Consider the following 18,185-nt stretch of genomic DNA (forward strand, 5'->3'; position numbering starts at 1 on the left):
TTAATTGTGATAAATGATTGATAGTAACATTCATTTTTACTCGTTTACTGCATTTCACAAACGAAATCAATGCACACCCTTCAATGAATATTGAATAACCTCCCTCATCTAGAGTGAAAGGAAATTTTCTGAAAAAATAGCATCATAGTAAAACAAACTCTCCTTATGTTCACATTATTTTAGGGGTTTTGATATATCCTCAAATCATAACATAACATCCACATACTACAAACAATATATGAGCTCCCATTGTACAACATTTTTAGCAATTAATAAGTTAACACCATTCCCTTCAAGATAACATCGCGTAAAATCTGATATTCGAACACACATATATCTCCAACTAACTACATACTGTCGATTTACCTAATCTTTATCATCATTATCGAGAGAAAATGTTAAAGATTTTGGTTATTAAAATCTTGAGACATGGTACCTTAGCTTGGAGAGTTGGAGGGATCAAATCCCGCCTACAAAATCATTGCCCTTCATTACTAGGTTTACCTAGACATGCATGCATGTAGTGATGTTACATGCTGATTGATAATTTTAAATATTTCAAGATTTAAAATCATATTTCCGGTAAACACTTACCATTATATTTAATTTAAATATTTAAATAATTGTTTGTGATACCAAAACCACATTTAAACTTACCTACACTCTCTTCCATGTTACTACATACTTTGTATTTATCTACTTCATTGTTATTTTTTGGCGTGTCACTTTTAATTAATATCGATAGAATATTATACATGATTTTATGAATACAATATCCTCAAAAATCATAACCAACAAATTAAAATTTTATTGAAAGTAATTAAATTATTATATTAGCAATAATCGATCCCTTAACATATATACGTACTTCATATATGTCACTTCTAATCGATATAATTTTTGTATGCTATGGATGCTAATATGATAAGCCATGATAAATAGGCTTGCTTGATGAGCTAGATTTAATTTAGGACATGCTACCGTCTTATACTAGTATACGCCTCATCTTGCTTAATCAAATTAAATTAGAAAGAAATGGATAACCAGATTGATTATATCTTCATAACCACAATTGGCACCGGCAATTCAAACTCTTTTAAAATTCATCAATAAATCAAATAATAACATACAATGTATTATATATTCTTAGAACGAGTCAAATGTTAGCTAGCAATGGTCCGACTAGTAAGAGACTCATGGTGACCTTAAGGTCGTATCAGTCACATAAGGTCCCCCTAAAATGCTAAAATATATTGTCAATATAAGTGAGCTGTCCTTAAATTATTCTTTTGGAACATTTTCTTGTTTATATATGCAAAAAACAGAATGGACGGTTTGACAAAAATCCAATTATTTTTTCAAAATTTTTCTAGACCTAGCTAGAAATTATTATACAATATAATAATATAAAAAACTTTATAAAAATAGACATTTTGACTTTTTTTTTCATAGTATATACATATATAAAGAAATATTATATGCGAAGCTTCATTAATTATTGTAGGGAGGAGATTTAATTTAATCATATCCTACCAATGAACAACCAACGAAGCTTTTAGGTGGAAAAATCAGTTTTTTGTTAAAAGTTGGAAAGTGGCACTAAAAAGTTAATCAATGCATACTGTATAAAGTGTTATATTTTTATAAGATTTTACGTGCATATAATTATATTATTTGCATGGCTATTGCATGTCACGATCTTCTTTATGTTTTATTTAGCCCTAATATTTGGGTAGGTTGACTTCTTGCTGCCTTGACGCGTGGCAGAATTAGTCAACTCCAAAGTTAGCCAAGTAGTTTAGGGATTTATTATGGATGGCATCCCGTTTTCATTTATTGTGCTCAATTTATACCAATCAATAAACTAAAGTTTAGATCTTCTTTCATGCATGTCGACTACCTATTTGCAATATATTCTTCTTCCATTTCGTATTAATATAATTATTATATATGGTGTGTTTGGCTAGTACACGTCGCGATGAATGGAAGAGGAAGAAAAGATATGAGACAGGGATGGGGTGAGGAATTGGAACAAATTTACTTTCAATTTTCTTCTAAAATTTTCCAATAAAGTAAAAGGGGCGAATACATTCCAAGCTTATAACCAACCAAAGCCGAAGAATATTTGGTTTACTTAGGTAAATACATTAAATAGATCAAATTCTCATATTTTTCTCCACTCCCTTTCCGTAACAACGATTCCTCAAATTGTATTCCTTTCCCTTTCCATGAATCATTTTAATAAATATTCATATCCCTCACTTTCCCTATCCTTGATCTTATACAAACCGTCTATGTGTGAATTAAGATTACTCACACAATTATTTAGAACATAGTGTTAGTTACTAATAAATTTATTAAAAATTAACAACTAATATTGTACTTTTATGATTTATCATCTTAATTAAATGACCAAACAATTATAGATTGCAACTCTTAATAATAAATATCAACACGACTTATTAGAAAAATAACAATGCCGGTAGATAACTTTTTACCGAATAATCAATGAACGAACTAATGGGAAAAGAGTCTTCATCTCTCTAATAATCCACCATATAAATTAGTTAAATAATTGATCTTGTGGTCTATGTTAAGAGTGTGTTATAATATAGCCATAACCTTCCTAATTAGTCCTGTCTCTTTGACAAGGAAAACAAGTAGTATATAGTACTTATAGTATGTCATTTGTCCTTATCATTTTCTCAAGAGAATTAAGTCATTTTTTTTTTTTTTTTTTTTTTTTTTGAAGGATAGAATTAAGTCAAGTTTATATCAATTACTCTCAGAAATTCTGAAGAAAAAGGAGGATGAAATGTAAGCCAAGTGTTTGGTAGTTAAGTATATATAAGGTGGTGAGCCATTAATTAATTAATACAAATACTGATATTCACATAATAAAAATGGTTAATTAATCTAATAAAATTCTATTGTGCTATGTGAACAAATCTCAGGTGAAATGGTATACGTGTCTCTCGTGAGCCTCGTGGTATATGTTTGGTGAGTAGTTTTTAGTTTTGTACGTGAAATTCTTTTGTACATACTATACTACTAATAACTATCTACGATGTGAAAAGACGAAAAGGTTGGTATACATAATTTTCTATAGTTTGTTACTACCTACATAATTTGCCCTAACATAGCTAGAATGTTACATGTTCTATATTAGTAGTATAACTTTAATTTCATAAAGAGGCAACTCAATCAAACAAACTTGCATTTATCTTAATTGGTCCATTCTTACCAAATGGGTGTGGTTTTTGTGCTCTAATTTATAAGACTACTTCGAGTGACTCACTGTTTTCTCTAGAAATACTACTTTTCAGCCCACGTAAGAGCAATATTAGCAAAAAGTCTTAAGTTAAGATAAATGACAAAATCCACAGTTCCGCAATAAAATGTGTCCAAGCATGGTTTATTCGTTTACCTATAGAAGTTACTTCTATTAACGACTCCATAATAAAATGTGTCCAAACTTAGTAATTTATATTTATATTTTTAAACTCGAGAAGTTACTCCTATTAAAGTATTAATGGTTAACCTTGGAATAAATACGAAAAACCAGGCCTGTTGGACAACCATACAAATTAATGGACAACCTTGGAATAAATACGAAGGCATCCTCCAGGCAAGACAGTTTGGTACATCATTGGAGATTTGTACGGATAGCTCATTTCTTAGCCCAAAAGGCTAGGAAGGAAAAATGGGTAAGAGCCCAAAAAAAAAGCCCAAAAACTGAATCTATTAAAAAAAAGAAAAAAAATCAAGATCAATAACCTTCTTCTTGATGTTGACAATCTTAAATTTTTCAGAAAATGCTCCCCATACACTCTCTTCCACTTACTTGTATTTTTACTTGTTGAAAATCATGAGAATTAAAATGAATCCTTCTGCTTTTCAAACTTTTCGATCATAATTCTATCTGTACATAGCATTTATATTTCTGGGTTCATTTTTTTAAATAAAAATTTGAAATTGGTCTTGATTGAATGTTACACAATAATCCAGGAATTTTCAGGTAAATTAAGCAAATGGGTACTGCTCAATTTTGGAAAAGATTTATTCTTTTAAGTAATTTTTTGTTGCTGCTGCTCTTTGTAGTGGATTCATCTGATGCCGAGTTCAAGGTAAAATTTTCCCTTTTTATATCAATTAGTTGATTTTGTATACTTGTATATATTGTTGGTTGCTCAATTGTTAGATTTTATAGTAATATTGTGTGTGTTTTTTGTAATTTAGGTCAAAAGTCCTTTAATAGCTAACAATAATGGTACTAGAAATTCAAATAAGCAAGTGAACAAGGAAGAACAATTAGAAAATTCAAATGGGGTTTTTCAGAAAGATCTTGGAAGTAGCATTATTAGTGAATCATTACAGTCTAAAGATGTTCAGGATCAGGAAATTCATGATGGTAGTAGAAAGGATGAATCCAAGAATAAGGGTGATGAGAGTGGCAACAACTTAGAAGGGTTAGGAGAAGTTGATTCTAAAAGTGAGGTTAAAAGAGATGGCAATGAAGATTCAAATGGCTCCTTGATAGGTATGGAGAAGGAGAAGTCGCGAGACGACGAATGTGATCCATCTAACATGTGTGTTGACCCAAAGAAGAATTTAACTGCCTGTTTAAGAGTTCCTGGAAATGGTGAGTTTTGTTTGATTGAATGTTGGCATTTGAAATTGAATTGGTGTGCAATGTTTCTTGTTTGTTGATTGATGACTTGGCATTGTTCCATATGCAGCAAGTTTGCTTTTCATTGCTTTAATTCATCACAATAATTGTCTCATAAAGCTTAATTGGGAATTTGGGACTACATCTTAGATAAATTTGCGAATTTGTACATCGTATTTTAAATATTTTGATTTCTGTATGTTCTCAAGCATAATTATGTTGGTAGAGCTGCTGTAGAGAAAAGCTGGTGCTAAGGAAAATGATTTTTCCTGCACCTAAGTTTGGTGTTTGGTCGGTCTTGTTAAGGATACATTACAATTTATAATGAAGAATCACCATTAATTGGGTGATTTAGCAAATCAGAGTTGGGCACTAAAGCCTTGTGAGAAATTTAAATGTGGCTTTTAGATTATCTAAGTGATCACTCGTTGCTTTTCCTTTGGTGATTTAAGTTGCCCTTTTTAGAGGTGGGGGGACAAGGGGAGTGAGAAAGAAATCATATTTGCTGACGCAAAGTAACAGGATTCTTAACTTGTTTGAATGTAATAGTTGTTGTCACTTGTGAGCACACATGCTTCAATAATATAATCTGATCTTCTTTGTGAAGCTTAGTTTGAAAGCAAAATGTCTGAATTCATTAAGGGAATGTTGCCTGATTGTAGGTAATTCAAAGTTTATAATAAGTTATCAGCCCATAGATGAAGGATTCGATGAGTATAGTTGAAAACCATATTGTAATTTGGTATTTCCAATATTAATATCTACATAAGAGAATCTAGCACTCTTGCCAAAGGTTAGGATATTGAATGAAGACATTTTTATATGTCTCACAAAGAAGCTCTTTTCATTATACATGTGATTTTAAAGTAAAATAAATAAGAAGCGCAGGGAGTTTTGGGGGGGGGGGGGGGGGCTTAATTTGATTATCTGTTAGTAAGGCTTCATTCTTCACTTGAAATCTCTTGATGTGTACTTATGTGTATTTTAAAACCTTAGATTAAACTAAATGAACTAGCCGAATCATATTTGATGTTGTAAACGAACTTTGTTAGCCCTCATCCTTTGTTTTAAAGGTAAAAAATATAGTCAATGCTTTCATTATTGCTCTATAGTCCTAAGTCAAAGAACAGTTTGTTCACTTCCATTGAATGAACCAAGTTATTTGGTGTTCAAAGCGTAGTAATCTAGTGTGCTGCACTAACTTTAGTATCGTATCATAATCGGTACCAATGTACCATTGTATTGTTTTCTCGTTCAGGCTATTTTATGAGTCTCATAAATAGCCTACAAGGTCTGCAACCATTTGTTTCAGTACAATAATTGATGTTTCCATCCTATGAGCCTTTAGATATCATAATATAAGCTTAGGATTTTGGTTTGGATCCTAATGGAAAGTCATATTTTGTTTTACATGTTTTGTGGGAGGGAACAAATTAGACTTTGTTAATTGCTTTAGATTAGTTAATACTTTGTTTGATGGGCCTTGTGGCTCCAATTTGAGCTAGCTAGCTAGTTAGGCTAATTTGAGCATTAAGTCGTTAACTAACTAAGTTAGGCTATAAGTTGAGTTAAAATCTTATATTTTACTGTTTCCTATCCCTAGTTGGGGTAAGGACCAAGTATTATGATACTACCTCCGTTTCGTATTAGTTGCAACTTTGGAATATTTTATATCTCACAAATAATACCCCAAAGTTGCAACTAATAAGAAACGGAGGTAGTATTTGGATATACAAAGATTCACTCTTCTTTGAAGATGGATAATTGTGAATAGAACTTGTGTGTTTAGCCTTTTGCTATAACATTGAAAATCAAAATCAGGAGTGAATTCAGAGTAGAGTTTTTCTCTCTTTATCAGAGATTCAGTGGGTTACAAAAATTTTATCCTGGAAATCTTTAAAGGCACATCAGGCTCCATAGCACTGTTAAATATGCGTCCCAAGCCCCGTGAAACTCTTTTGGCCCTTAAGAAATTTGATACCCAGCCTAAGATTGTCTGCCAATGGAAGCCATAACTCCAATTGACAAGGTGTTGATAAATTATCCTTGACTGTTGAACAGCCTCCCATGATATCCGGGGATGTGTTAGAACCAACAATGATTTGTAAACTGATCCAAACAATAGGTCCTGGTCACAAGACAGTAAGGCAGGCTACGCACATAAGCCTTCCCTGAAGTTGAAAGAAAAGTCTCATTGGAGTTGCCTAGTAGCTTAAAATACCATATGTGACACAACATTCAAGATTAATCTCCTCGACAGACCATAAACCATTCTCTTCCAACTTTTTACAAAGGCCCATAGAAAAACTCGAATTGAATTAAAGCTTCTGAAATTCCCAAATTGCCTTTTTAGATTGGCTTCATATATCATCAATAAACATCATGTGCCCTATTTACCATGGAATTCATCAGCAATAAGTCAAACTTATACGATCCCTCCAAGGGACAGCTAAACATATCATCAAGAATTATAGGATGTTCTCTGTAGGTTGTGCATTTGACAATTACAATAACTCATGCACATAAGACTCTTTTTGGAGGCTGCTGGTGAAGATTAATGAAAATTAGAAGAATTCTCCTTAGATCCCATCGAACCTTATAAGTTGCTGAGGATCATATGTGGTAGGAGTGTAGGACCATAGGAGTTAGGAACAAGATGGCAATTAATGTTAATCCTAGAATATCCCACTTTGATGCCCATAGGGGGCCTTCTTGGCTTCAGTTGAAAATCTCAAAATAAATTCGCTCTCGGGTTGTCTAGTATACAATATAGTGAAATCACTGAAATGTGATTCTAGAATAAAGATTGATTGTGCATTTGTGCTATGCAAATGCTACCAAGCCTATTACACGTGTGCTGGATCATATTGGTAATTACATACATGAAGTTCTTCATTAAATTAAAAATAAATACATGGAGTTGGTTGCCTCTACTCTTTCATAGTCTGTGCAAGAGGTGCTAGCTATGTCATTTTGGTAGTTGCTTGCAATGCATATTTGTTGCATGCATATTGCCTTGATCTCAAGCATTTATGCCCCTTGGGGTCAATGCGTCATCATGTTTTAGCTTCCGTTGTGGTTATCAATATATGTTATTTCTTGAAAATTTTCAGATTCTCCAGATCTCTCACTCCTGATTCGGAATAAAGGATCAGAGCCTGTAACTGTCACAATCACAGCTCCTGAATTTGTTCAGCTGGAGGAAACAAAAGTTCAGCTTCAACAAAAAGAAGACAAAAAGGTAAATTAAATTTATGAAAATTTCTTCGGTTGCTTGTCAATATTATCAATGGCGGGTCTAGGAAATTAATGGGCTCAGAAATAACATAAGAAGAAATGTTACATCTGTTGCACATTAGTTTGAATGCTCATCTGTGCACAAAGTCTTGATAGGTTAGTTGTGGTTGCCCGTTGGTTTATGCTTCTTATCTGTAGTAAAATTAATTGAAAAGTAGATGTGATGGAAACAGTGGGGTACAAAATATATGTAAATTGTATATAGATGTAAAAGGAGATACTAGATCCATAAAGAGTTTTACTTGGTAAGAAATGATTTATATAATACCTCTGTTTCAAATTATTTGCAACAATTAGACATTTTCTACTCACACTTTATGTCAAATCGTTGAAAATTAGATAATACACCACGCACCCGGGTAAACAAAAAAAGGCGAAAAGAACATATAGTGTTTGATAAAGAACATACCTATGTTTGGCAAAGAACATACCTTTAATATGTTCTTTGAGTGTGATCAGTGTGTTCTTTGAGTAAAATTATATGTTCTTTATATTATAACTTATGTTATTTAACATATGTTGATAAACATATATTTTTTGGGGGGTTTAATAATACAAAGTATGTTCTTTGAATTTGGCGTGTATGTTCTTTAAGGTCGTAGTGACTCCCAAATTCTATTTTTTATTATCATATGTCATATTTAAATTACTTTTATTATCGTATATTCTTTGAGTTTGTTTAGTGTGTTATTTAGGTATTAACTATATGTACTTTACAATATAAATTATGTTCTTTTAACATATGGTATTTTGAAATTTGATATTGAAATCTTAAATTATTTTTAATTGAAAATAATGTTAGAGTAAAAAAAAACTAAATTATTATGGGAAGTTGAATTTTTTTTTGGAGAGATAGAAAACTATTTTTTGGGGAAATGATATCTTTGGTAAGGATTTTTTAAGAGGTGATCAACATTGGCATGACTCGCATCCCGACCCGATCCGGCCCGAAATAGGGTGGGTTTGGGCAAACCTAAAAATGCATTTTTAGTTAAAACTCGAACCGGGTTCGAAAAAAGCCCGAAAAGCCGCTACTTTTCTACGGGTTTGGGCACAAGAAATTATGATATGGCCCGGCCCTACTCGATTTTTTATCACCTCTAAATTTTTCCCGTTAATAATGTGTAATTTTTCAGAAAATTGTATCAAGTTTTTATCTCGTTCTTTTTATTATATCTTTATGTTCTTTGGTAATGCATGTTTTTGTCAAATACAAACATGTTCTTTGTCAAATACATGTATGTTTTTTATGAAACACAGGATGTTCTTTCCGCCTTTTTTTTTTATTTATCCGGGTGTACGATGAGCACTGTACACCCGTGTGTATAAACCACGGATTACAAATCGTTACATGAGACCATGCCAGAACTTAAAGGAGTGTTCAACCTATATACAAACGAAAAAAAAAGGAAGTGCTCAAATTATTTTAGGCCATAGGGATTACAACAACCAAAAAAAAAAAAAAAAAAAAGAAATTTATCTTAGTCCAAATTCCTAAATAACATACTTCGTATAGTTTTGGGTAGCAATGTGCAGTCACAATTTGAAAAGCTTCAAATACAAGGCAAAATTATTCTTTCAAAGTGAGGTTTTAGGTGGGAGGGGGGTTATAAAATCGTGAAACGAAGGATTTTTTTTTCCAAATAGGTATAGCTGATCTAATTCACAACCTTAGAAAAGTGTAACACACAAACTGAAGGCTCAACTTTCCACTGAGCTGCCTTGTATAAGAGTGTTGTTGCTCAAAGTTGTTATTATCAAATGTCGCAATTTTTCATCCCAATAATTCATAGGTTCATATGGTGTTCCTGTAATTTACCTAGTTGAAAGATGTCCTGGTCAAGAGATGAACTTGTATATGAAATTGATTACTCATATTTTAGCTACTCGTTTAAAGTTACTCCAGGTTGTCATGTATGCTAGTTTCTAAGCTTGCTTGGCCAGTAAGCTGTTGACTACAGTTTTCAGTCCATCTTGGTGACTTACTGCCTTTTTCTTGGAGTGAAATGAAGCAGGCTCAGTATTTGATTAGAAAATCAAAGACAGCAAACCTCAAATTCTTGCCAATTATGATTTTTAAACAGTACTATATTTTATGAAAATTTGTAAATTTTCTGGTCTAGAGACTCTGGACTATTTTAATCCTAAAGAAGTAATTGTCTTCTTGTTTGACAGATTTTCTATTTTTAAGTGTTGTTATAAAATAATCCCATGGTATGTCTATCAGCATTCCCCCATCCTTTCTCTGACTATAAAAATCTATTTGTTTGCTCTTATTTCCTTACCTGATAACATGTATTTATTCATTATCATCAGAAGTTTATATACAATGACCAAATCCAATTTTTGTTCTGTAACCTTTGTCACATTGCCGTTGTTACAAATGATTCATGAACAAAGACCCACCAGCATAATTCTAGGTTGTTAGACTCTGGACACATTGTCAAATCTATTATTTCATGATATTTTGCTGATTTGTAACGTTGATTTTTATTCTTCATACATTGAAGTGGTCTTAAAAAAGCTGTATTTGACAGAAAAGAGAAACAGTGCATTTAAATGCCTTGTGGCTTTAATGTACAATTCATCATGTTTTTGATCTCTTATAACTTTTTTTTTTGTTTTTTTTTTTGCAGGTTAAGGTAACTGTGACATATGAGGCATTGGATAGCTTAATATTGTTGACAACAGAGAATACCCGCTGCACCCTTGACTTCAAGGAGTTGATTCCACGCGATTCTAGAATAGAAGCCCGTTATGTTTTCAAGTTCAGATATTTCAGCAACTTGACCAAGATTCAGTGCATGATACTCTTAACCCTGTCTGCATTTTTAGTATTTGGATCTGCTTGGATGTGTTCTGGCATGTGTAAGAAGCTCTATCAAGGAAACGGGTATCAAACCATCAACACGGAGCTACCACTTTCAGTAGTGTCAAAACTAGGTCCAGAGAAAGATGATAGTTGGGACGACAGTTGGGATGACCGCTGGGATGACGAAGAGGCACCCAAAACTCCATCATTGCCTGTTACACCAAATCTTTCATCTAGGGGACTTGCTTCTCGACGCCTTAACAAGGAAGCTTGGAAAGATTGATTTCGCTCTACACCTCATTTTTGTTATAGTTACATATGCCAAAGATGGATGAAGTAATTTTTTTTTTTTTGTTTTTTTGAGGTTACATAGTAATTTATTAAATTTTGCGTTTCTTTTTCCTTATGTCAATTACTTCATATGTATTACATTCTAGACGATGAATTTGAGATGAAACACCGTGACAAGTCGAGATTTCATTGTAGTGAGTTGTAAAAAGAAAATTTTATGTATGTGTAACATTGTAGCTTTGTTTCTATACTTATTATTCACCCCAAAAATAAGGGGAATAGGAAGAAATTTTCCATTTTTACTGAAAATGTCATGGGGTCCTGGTTGATGAACGCACGTGTATGTTGTGGACCTAAGTGGGCTATAATTGACCCACACCAATTTGACATAATGAGGTGGGCCACGACCCAAATAATTTAGCCTTAACAACTTCTATGATTGAAGTGGGCCAATTTTGAACGTTGTACATTATTTTGGGCCGTTCCTCACGTGCAAATGTAGTGGGCCTTAAGGATTTCTAGATCAAACTGTTTGGCCTTATGCGGGTGCTAGTCAAGACGTCCATTATGATTGTGAAGGTTACAAGAAACATGTTAAATCATGAGATACTGTATATAGTTTAGGTGTAGAGTCACAAAATTAAAATGATTTAGACGATATTTGATCTTAGGTTTTGGATGCTAATATATTGTGTTCTTTGTACTTAGTTATGTACAAATAAAGACTATATAAGAACTGTAACCTAAATATCGGACTATATTCAATATGTTAGAGAAACAAATTTCAAGGATAACAATAGTCAAATTTTCGATTCAGTGACTATGTTGTAAAATGTAAGTTACCTAAAATATTGATTGTAAACTTTGATCTCTAGATGGATGGATCATATATTCCATCGTCTTGAGAGTGAGTGATAACTTAGGTGGTTAGAGTTTTCCTTCCAATTTCAAGGAATTTTGGAATCGGTTTTCATCACTCGTCCTTGTAGCTCTAAAAAATAAAAAAAAATAAAAAATAAAATAAAAAAAACACCTTGATTGTTGGTGGAAATTAAGCTATTTTGATTTTCATATGTATATTATACTCAGTTGAGATTTGGTAATTATAAATTTTCAAATTCAAAATTATTTACATTTTTACATGAAGAGACTAAGGTATAATACCTCCGTTTTTTTTTTTATTATTATTATTGACACGTTTTGAGTTTAGCACTATTCTCTCACTTTCCTTTGATTGTGTTTTGTACTTTATACGTTCCCTTTGACTGTGCTTTGTGTTTTATACTTAATGAAAAATATAATCACGTGAGATCTTGTTAGATTCGTCGTCATGTTATAAATTTTCAAAATATCAACTTTTCATAATTTTTGCTTATTGTTAATTTAAGATAGTAATGATTAAATTTATGCATTGATAACGTGACTAAAAAAACATGTCAATTAAAAAGAAACGGATGCAGTATATATTACACGTATTATTTTATAAATTTGTGTAACTCAAACGAACCTACCCCCTCCCCCCTCCTCTCTCTCTCTCTCTCTCTCTCTCTCTCTCTTACTCTCACACAGACACAGACACACACTTTAGTAATAAAAAAATTATGATGGTGGTGCTGGTGAAAAGATTAAAACTAAAACTGATCATTTTAATTAACTTATTTTGGTTAGTTGATTGTATAATTGTATTGATTGATTTAATTAACTGATTGTAAAGTTATTTGAGCATACAAAATGACCAATAAAGACATTAACATATTTGGATTAAATGAAAAAAAATAAATAAATAAAAAATAAATCTCACTAACTACGTGCTATAATCACCAAAAATGTTGTGTTATATACTTGTTTGGTGGAATTTTAGTTTTACTTTAAGACTTTAACGTGGCACCTCTATAAATAGATATACTTATTGTATTTTGGTTATGTACTTATGTCTAATTGTCTACATACGATGTGTATCGTGATTTCACATGCTCAACTTACACGATTGCACAGGATATATGCACGAACACCTGCTAAATGCACAATAAATGAAATGTTTTACAATGACACAAATATTATGCTCTCATTTAAATTGTTGGAGCCCTTGATCAATCTTCTTCTCTCTTCCGTATTTATGATCTTATTATTCGGTTCGGTTGACATTTATTTATAACTGTCAACCCCTTAACTATTTTTAATTTATTTTGTGTTTGATTGCATAACTTGTAAATAAAATAGACGCGTTTTGCGGTGTATATACATGAATACATGATACTGTATACAAAATATTACGTATAAGATTTGTTACCATATGATACATTGTAAAAATTTACTCTAAGAAAAGCAAATTTTTTTTTTTTTTTTTTTTTTTTACTCGTGATAAAGTCTCTTCGTGAACTACGTAATATGTAAGAATTTTTCTAATGATCGAGTTTAGAAAGTCTGTTACAAAGAAATAAAAACAAAAATAAAAAAAATGCTTGTATAAGTGCCATATGATACCTCCCTTGCCATATAAATTTCAATAATAATGAAATTGAATATTCTCTTCATAAATACAACACATAAGAAAAAGTTTATTTTGTGAACTTGTTTATCATCTAATTGTGCAATTTCATAATAAGGTATCAATTATCAACTTCTTTTAAAAGTTACATTTTAAAATTACACTAATAGAAGTGTAACAATCAAGTCAACTTCATAAGGAGTATATTTAAGGTGTTTATATGGTCGAAGTTAATAATTAAAGTAACGCTACGAGTATGATTGAATTCAAGTCTATATATCATGAAGACATCCAAGTAATGAACTGGAGTTGTCGATCAATCAATCAATTGCTTGAAATACATTCAATCAATCGATCTATCACACATGTTTAATGTTTGTGACAACGATTCTATTCTGGTACTTGAATTGCCAGTCTTTTTCACCTAAGCTAGACACACCCATGACCCATGCCTTCACTCCGATCCACTCGACTCTCATCTCCAATGTTGTTACTCGTACTACCATTTTATTCTACCTTAAGCTTTTTGTAGAGTATATGAATTTAGCACGCCACTCTAGATAATAATGTTAACTTATCAATCAATATAGACTATATGATTGAAGCCGGAAAGTTGGATATGTATCCATGTAGGTACGTCCTAATAAGAATTTCACACCTCGTTTGATTATCTTTATATCTATTTAATTCATGAAAAATAAGTTTATAGCAAGGGTTCATAACTTATACAGAGTAATAAAATAAATTCCCAAAAATATTCATCAAAATCCACTCAAATTTAATTTACGGATTAATTAATTTAGACAAGATGTATAATACATAATCTATATATGTTTTGCATGTATGTGTAGCTACTAGCTAATCCATGTTACCATATAATGCAAGAAATAACCCACAAAATTTAATCTAGTGGAAAAATCATGGTTGTGGGATCAAATCCACTGTAAAAATAAACGCTATATACAACATGAATCCTATTTTTTTCAAGTATGGAGTATATATTTCAAGTTTTCAACTTTTAACGATGTCATTTTTTATTTTTTTACAACGGCTAAAAGAACATATTTCGAGCTGATTTAGATAACACAGAGTAAATTTTTATGAAATATGCAGTTAACGTTAAGCTTGATATACCTAGTTTCATTTGTCAATTGACGATTGCCATGAATTGCAAGCAAAACTTTTATCTGCTCTTAATTACGCAATTATGCTTGTTTATGCAACTTTAATCAGAAGGAAGTCTATATTAAATTCTGATGTGACACGCAAATTTAGCTTTAAATCTGTATTTTTAAAAAGAAATCATTTTATAGTTGATTATATGGCAATCTAAATTAAATTAGTAATATAACACGATGAAACTTGAAAGTAACATGTAAAGCTCGTGATCAAACAATTAATCATTTAATCCGTACTTTGTACTAGTTTACCCAATGGAATAAATTTCACACAACCTTTAATTAAACTAGCTTTATTATATTACTTTTGGTAACACAATACTTGCACGTTGCATTTTACCAAATAATTAACTACTTTACTATACTTTCATCCTCTCCTATTTGTCTCCTTTAAATGAGCAAGAAAATCATTAAAAGTTAAGTTTCATTAATAAGCTAAAAGTTATGTTTTTGGTGTTTTATTTAGTTCACTCATTGGGCTAATCCGGATTTTGGGATCAGTTCTGAATGGTTAGGTTCTCGTCCCCTCTCAATTGTTGTTGCGGGGGATCGAATACGGATCCTTTCTACCAAGTATAGTCTCAATCACCACTACATCAACAACCAATTGATAAGCTAAAAGTTATGTAATTATGTAGATTGTAAAACTTCCTAAAATAGTAAAAACATTGAAACACTTATAAATAGTATTGCCAAAACGCTGCGGTTGAGCTTAATTAGCAGTACGTGAAGTAGTGAACGTGGCACTTTGTGTGTTTGTATCACGTGCAACGGTGTCGCTTTACAATTTTGTGTACAGTAGTAGGAAACACGTGGGTACTGGGGCCCACTTTTATGAGCACGGTAACGTGGCACCTCCATTTATTCGCCGGCTTATCAGGCCGTAATTTACCATGAATTACGATTACATGACAACTAGTGTTATACAATGAGTATTACAATGGTTTGATGATATAGCACATTGGAAGATTAATATTTATATTGCGTAGGGCCGTTCTTTTTAGCTTAATTTCATTTTAATTATTTTTGATTTTTGATTTTCTTTTCTTATAAACAATTCGATTCATTTCAACTTCAATCAGTTCAATTTAACTCATCATTAAATCAGAACAGACCTTTATTCTTCTAATGTTCATAAATTCAATATTTTATGAACCATTTAGTTTGTTAAATTAAGCTGAAAGTATAGAATGGAAGAGAGTAAAATCTCATGTCGGTTTAAAGTTATTTTGCTCATTTGCTATAATAGTTTTACATTTCGTCAATGACACATGTTGTAAATCTTAGGAAGTGAGGTGAGAATAGAATTTTGTAGATGGGTGTCCAGGTATAGAATCAGTATCTTTCTGATATGAAGCTCTATAGCTAAAAAGTCTAATCAAACAATAAAATTGATTAGGAATCTTTCTCATTTGCTATGTATGCTCGTGTACTATCATATAGACGAGCACACATGTACAAAAGAGATTGTCAACAAATTTTGAAAGGAAAAGTATACAAGTATGTTTAGGATTGTTAACATTTTGGATACGTTTAATAGCGTAATATTACTAGTTAACCTAAATTTACGTGAATGTAGATACAATAATTTTTTATTTTGACATAATTTAACCTTATAATAGTAAGGGCTTGTTCTCATTGACTGAACTCAGCTGAGCTGAAGTGAACTGAACTGAACTGAGCTAGCTGAGCTGAGCTGAACTGAACTGAATTTCAACGTATGAGAATAGACCCTAAATATTTCACTCCGGTAAATCCTAATAGGGAGAAATAGAAACTTGAAAATAGTTTAAACAAGGAGCATGAAGTGTCACAACTCACAAGTAGGATTCGGTTATCTTGGTAACATGCCCCTGCCCGATAATCCAAAAAGTGCCGTTGCATAATCTGTTTTATTTTTATTTTATGTCATGCAAAATCTAACAAAATAAAACTGGACTAAAAACAAACCAATTTCGGGCCCAGAAATCCATTACAGTTTAAACATACGTTTCTTTAAGATTTGTGTGTCGGCCTTTATTTTAATCTCTCTCTTTTTAACGTTTTTTTTCCTTTTTCTCGATTATTTGAAGGAAAAAAAAAAGAGTATATTATATATACAATTCTAGCTAAAACGAATTACCATGATATATATATGAAAAAAAATAATAATAAGAAATAAAAGTATATCAACAATCAACAAATATTGAAATATACTTCGTATGAATTGAAAAATACGGAGTACTAGTCAAACTCTTGTAAAATCTAGTTCTCGTTACTCTATTACTTCGTATTTTTTTAAACTGAAATTATTTTTACTGAAATGTAATTATTTTTTTTTGAACTTATTATTTTTACTAAACAAAAATTACGTTTACTGATTTTATTTTATATTTTTTCTTTAAAATTACTGATTTATACGGTGTATTAAACGAAAATTATTATTATTAAACTGAAATAATTTTTTATGAACTAAACTTATTTTACGGAACTGAAATTATTTTTACTGAATATTTTAAGGTAAAATAAATACTCTATTGGACAGGACCTAATTGTTTATAAACAAGTACTCCGTACAAAATAAAAGAGTAGTGAGAAGCATGGGTGTAGTGGTGCCCAAAAATTGTGGGGCTCAAAGAGGATTGAACAAGTCTTGATGATTCTGAAATGTCAGTCAATCTTTCTTCATTTGATACTACTCTTATCCCCATTTACGTACTCCATCGTCGTTGCATGCTTCTTAACAAACTTTGCCTTTAATTTGTTTTTTGTTTAATTAACTATATTTGGCAAACATTTACTTTCATGATATTGGAGTAATTTTAGTTTTTAGCCATCTATAGTAAAAGCTTTAATCAACGCCAACCTAGGCCCTAGGGTTTTAGTCCAAGTAGTGAGGGGCTACTGACCGACCGAGGATTCATAATTAAATCATAACTTATGCAAGTACATATGAAATATATTTACGCCGCTCTCTTGATTAGTTGTCTTCATGAAAAATAATAGCTTACAAAAACGTTGAGATACTCTGTAGTGAATTCATCGCTTTGGTCAAATCTCTTGGTTTTTGTTGTTGAACAAAAGTTGTTAGGTAGAAAACTTATTTGATGTTCTCCAAAGTAATTTCGCATTTCAATTTGAGATAAGGTATATGTCGAACAATATAATGATATAGATCACAACTCTCCTAATAGAGGTTTCTTTAGGCTAATTAAAAAGGTAAGTTGTCACCTTACTCGATCAATTTTCTAGGAATGTGACTAACAAATCACCATTTGATATAACGACACATCCTTATCAATAATTGTCAAGTCCTTAGGAGTTATGACAATACGTATTAAAAGGTAGCCCTAAAATAATCACTAATCATATTTTAAAAAATACAAAACTTAGTCTAAGACCAACTAGTCTATGCACCCAAACAACATTCTCGTAAATGCCATTATTGTTAATATCTTTTGTTATTTGGGA

General features: G+C 31.5%; 1 protein-coding gene across 1 annotated transcript; it reads left to right on the top strand.

Moving 5' to 3' along the window:
• Positions 1-3,775: 3,775 nt before the first annotated feature.
• On the top strand, positions 3,776-11,311 carry LOC145579013 (uncharacterized). Its single transcript, XM_081636302.1, has 4 exons — positions 3,776-4,127; positions 4,240-4,642; positions 7,783-7,910; positions 10,603-11,311. Exons 1-4 carry the CDS (start codon positions 4,032-4,034, stop codon positions 11,059-11,061), a joined length of 1,086 nt encoding a protein of 361 aa, XP_081492428.1. The 5' UTR covers positions 3,776-4,031; the 3' UTR covers positions 11,062-11,311.
• The last annotated feature ends 6,874 nt before the right edge of the window (positions 11,312-18,185 follow it).

This window comes from Chenopodium album, chromosome 2 (assembly GCF_948465745.1).
Source record: "Chenopodium album chromosome 2, dcCheAlbu1.1, whole genome shotgun sequence".
NCBI classification, from domain to species: Eukaryota; Viridiplantae; Streptophyta; class Magnoliopsida; order Caryophyllales; family Amaranthaceae; genus Chenopodium; species Chenopodium album.

What these genes read in the sequence shown, in the direction of transcription:
- LOC145579013 (XM_081636302.1), top strand. Translation starts at nt 4,032, where the DNA reads ATGGGTACTGCTCAATTTTGGAAAAGATTTATTCTTTTAAGTAATTTT. An exon ending in CATCTGATGCCGAGTTCAAG is followed by an intron (nt 4,128 to 4,239) that starts GTAAAATTTTCC and finishes TTTGTAATTTAG; the next exon opens with GTCAAAAGTCCTTTAATAGC. An exon ending in AACAAAAAGAAGACAAAAAG is followed by an intron (nt 7,911 to 10,602) that starts GTAAATTAAATT and finishes TTTTTTTTGCAG; the next exon opens with GTTAAGGTAACTGTGACATA.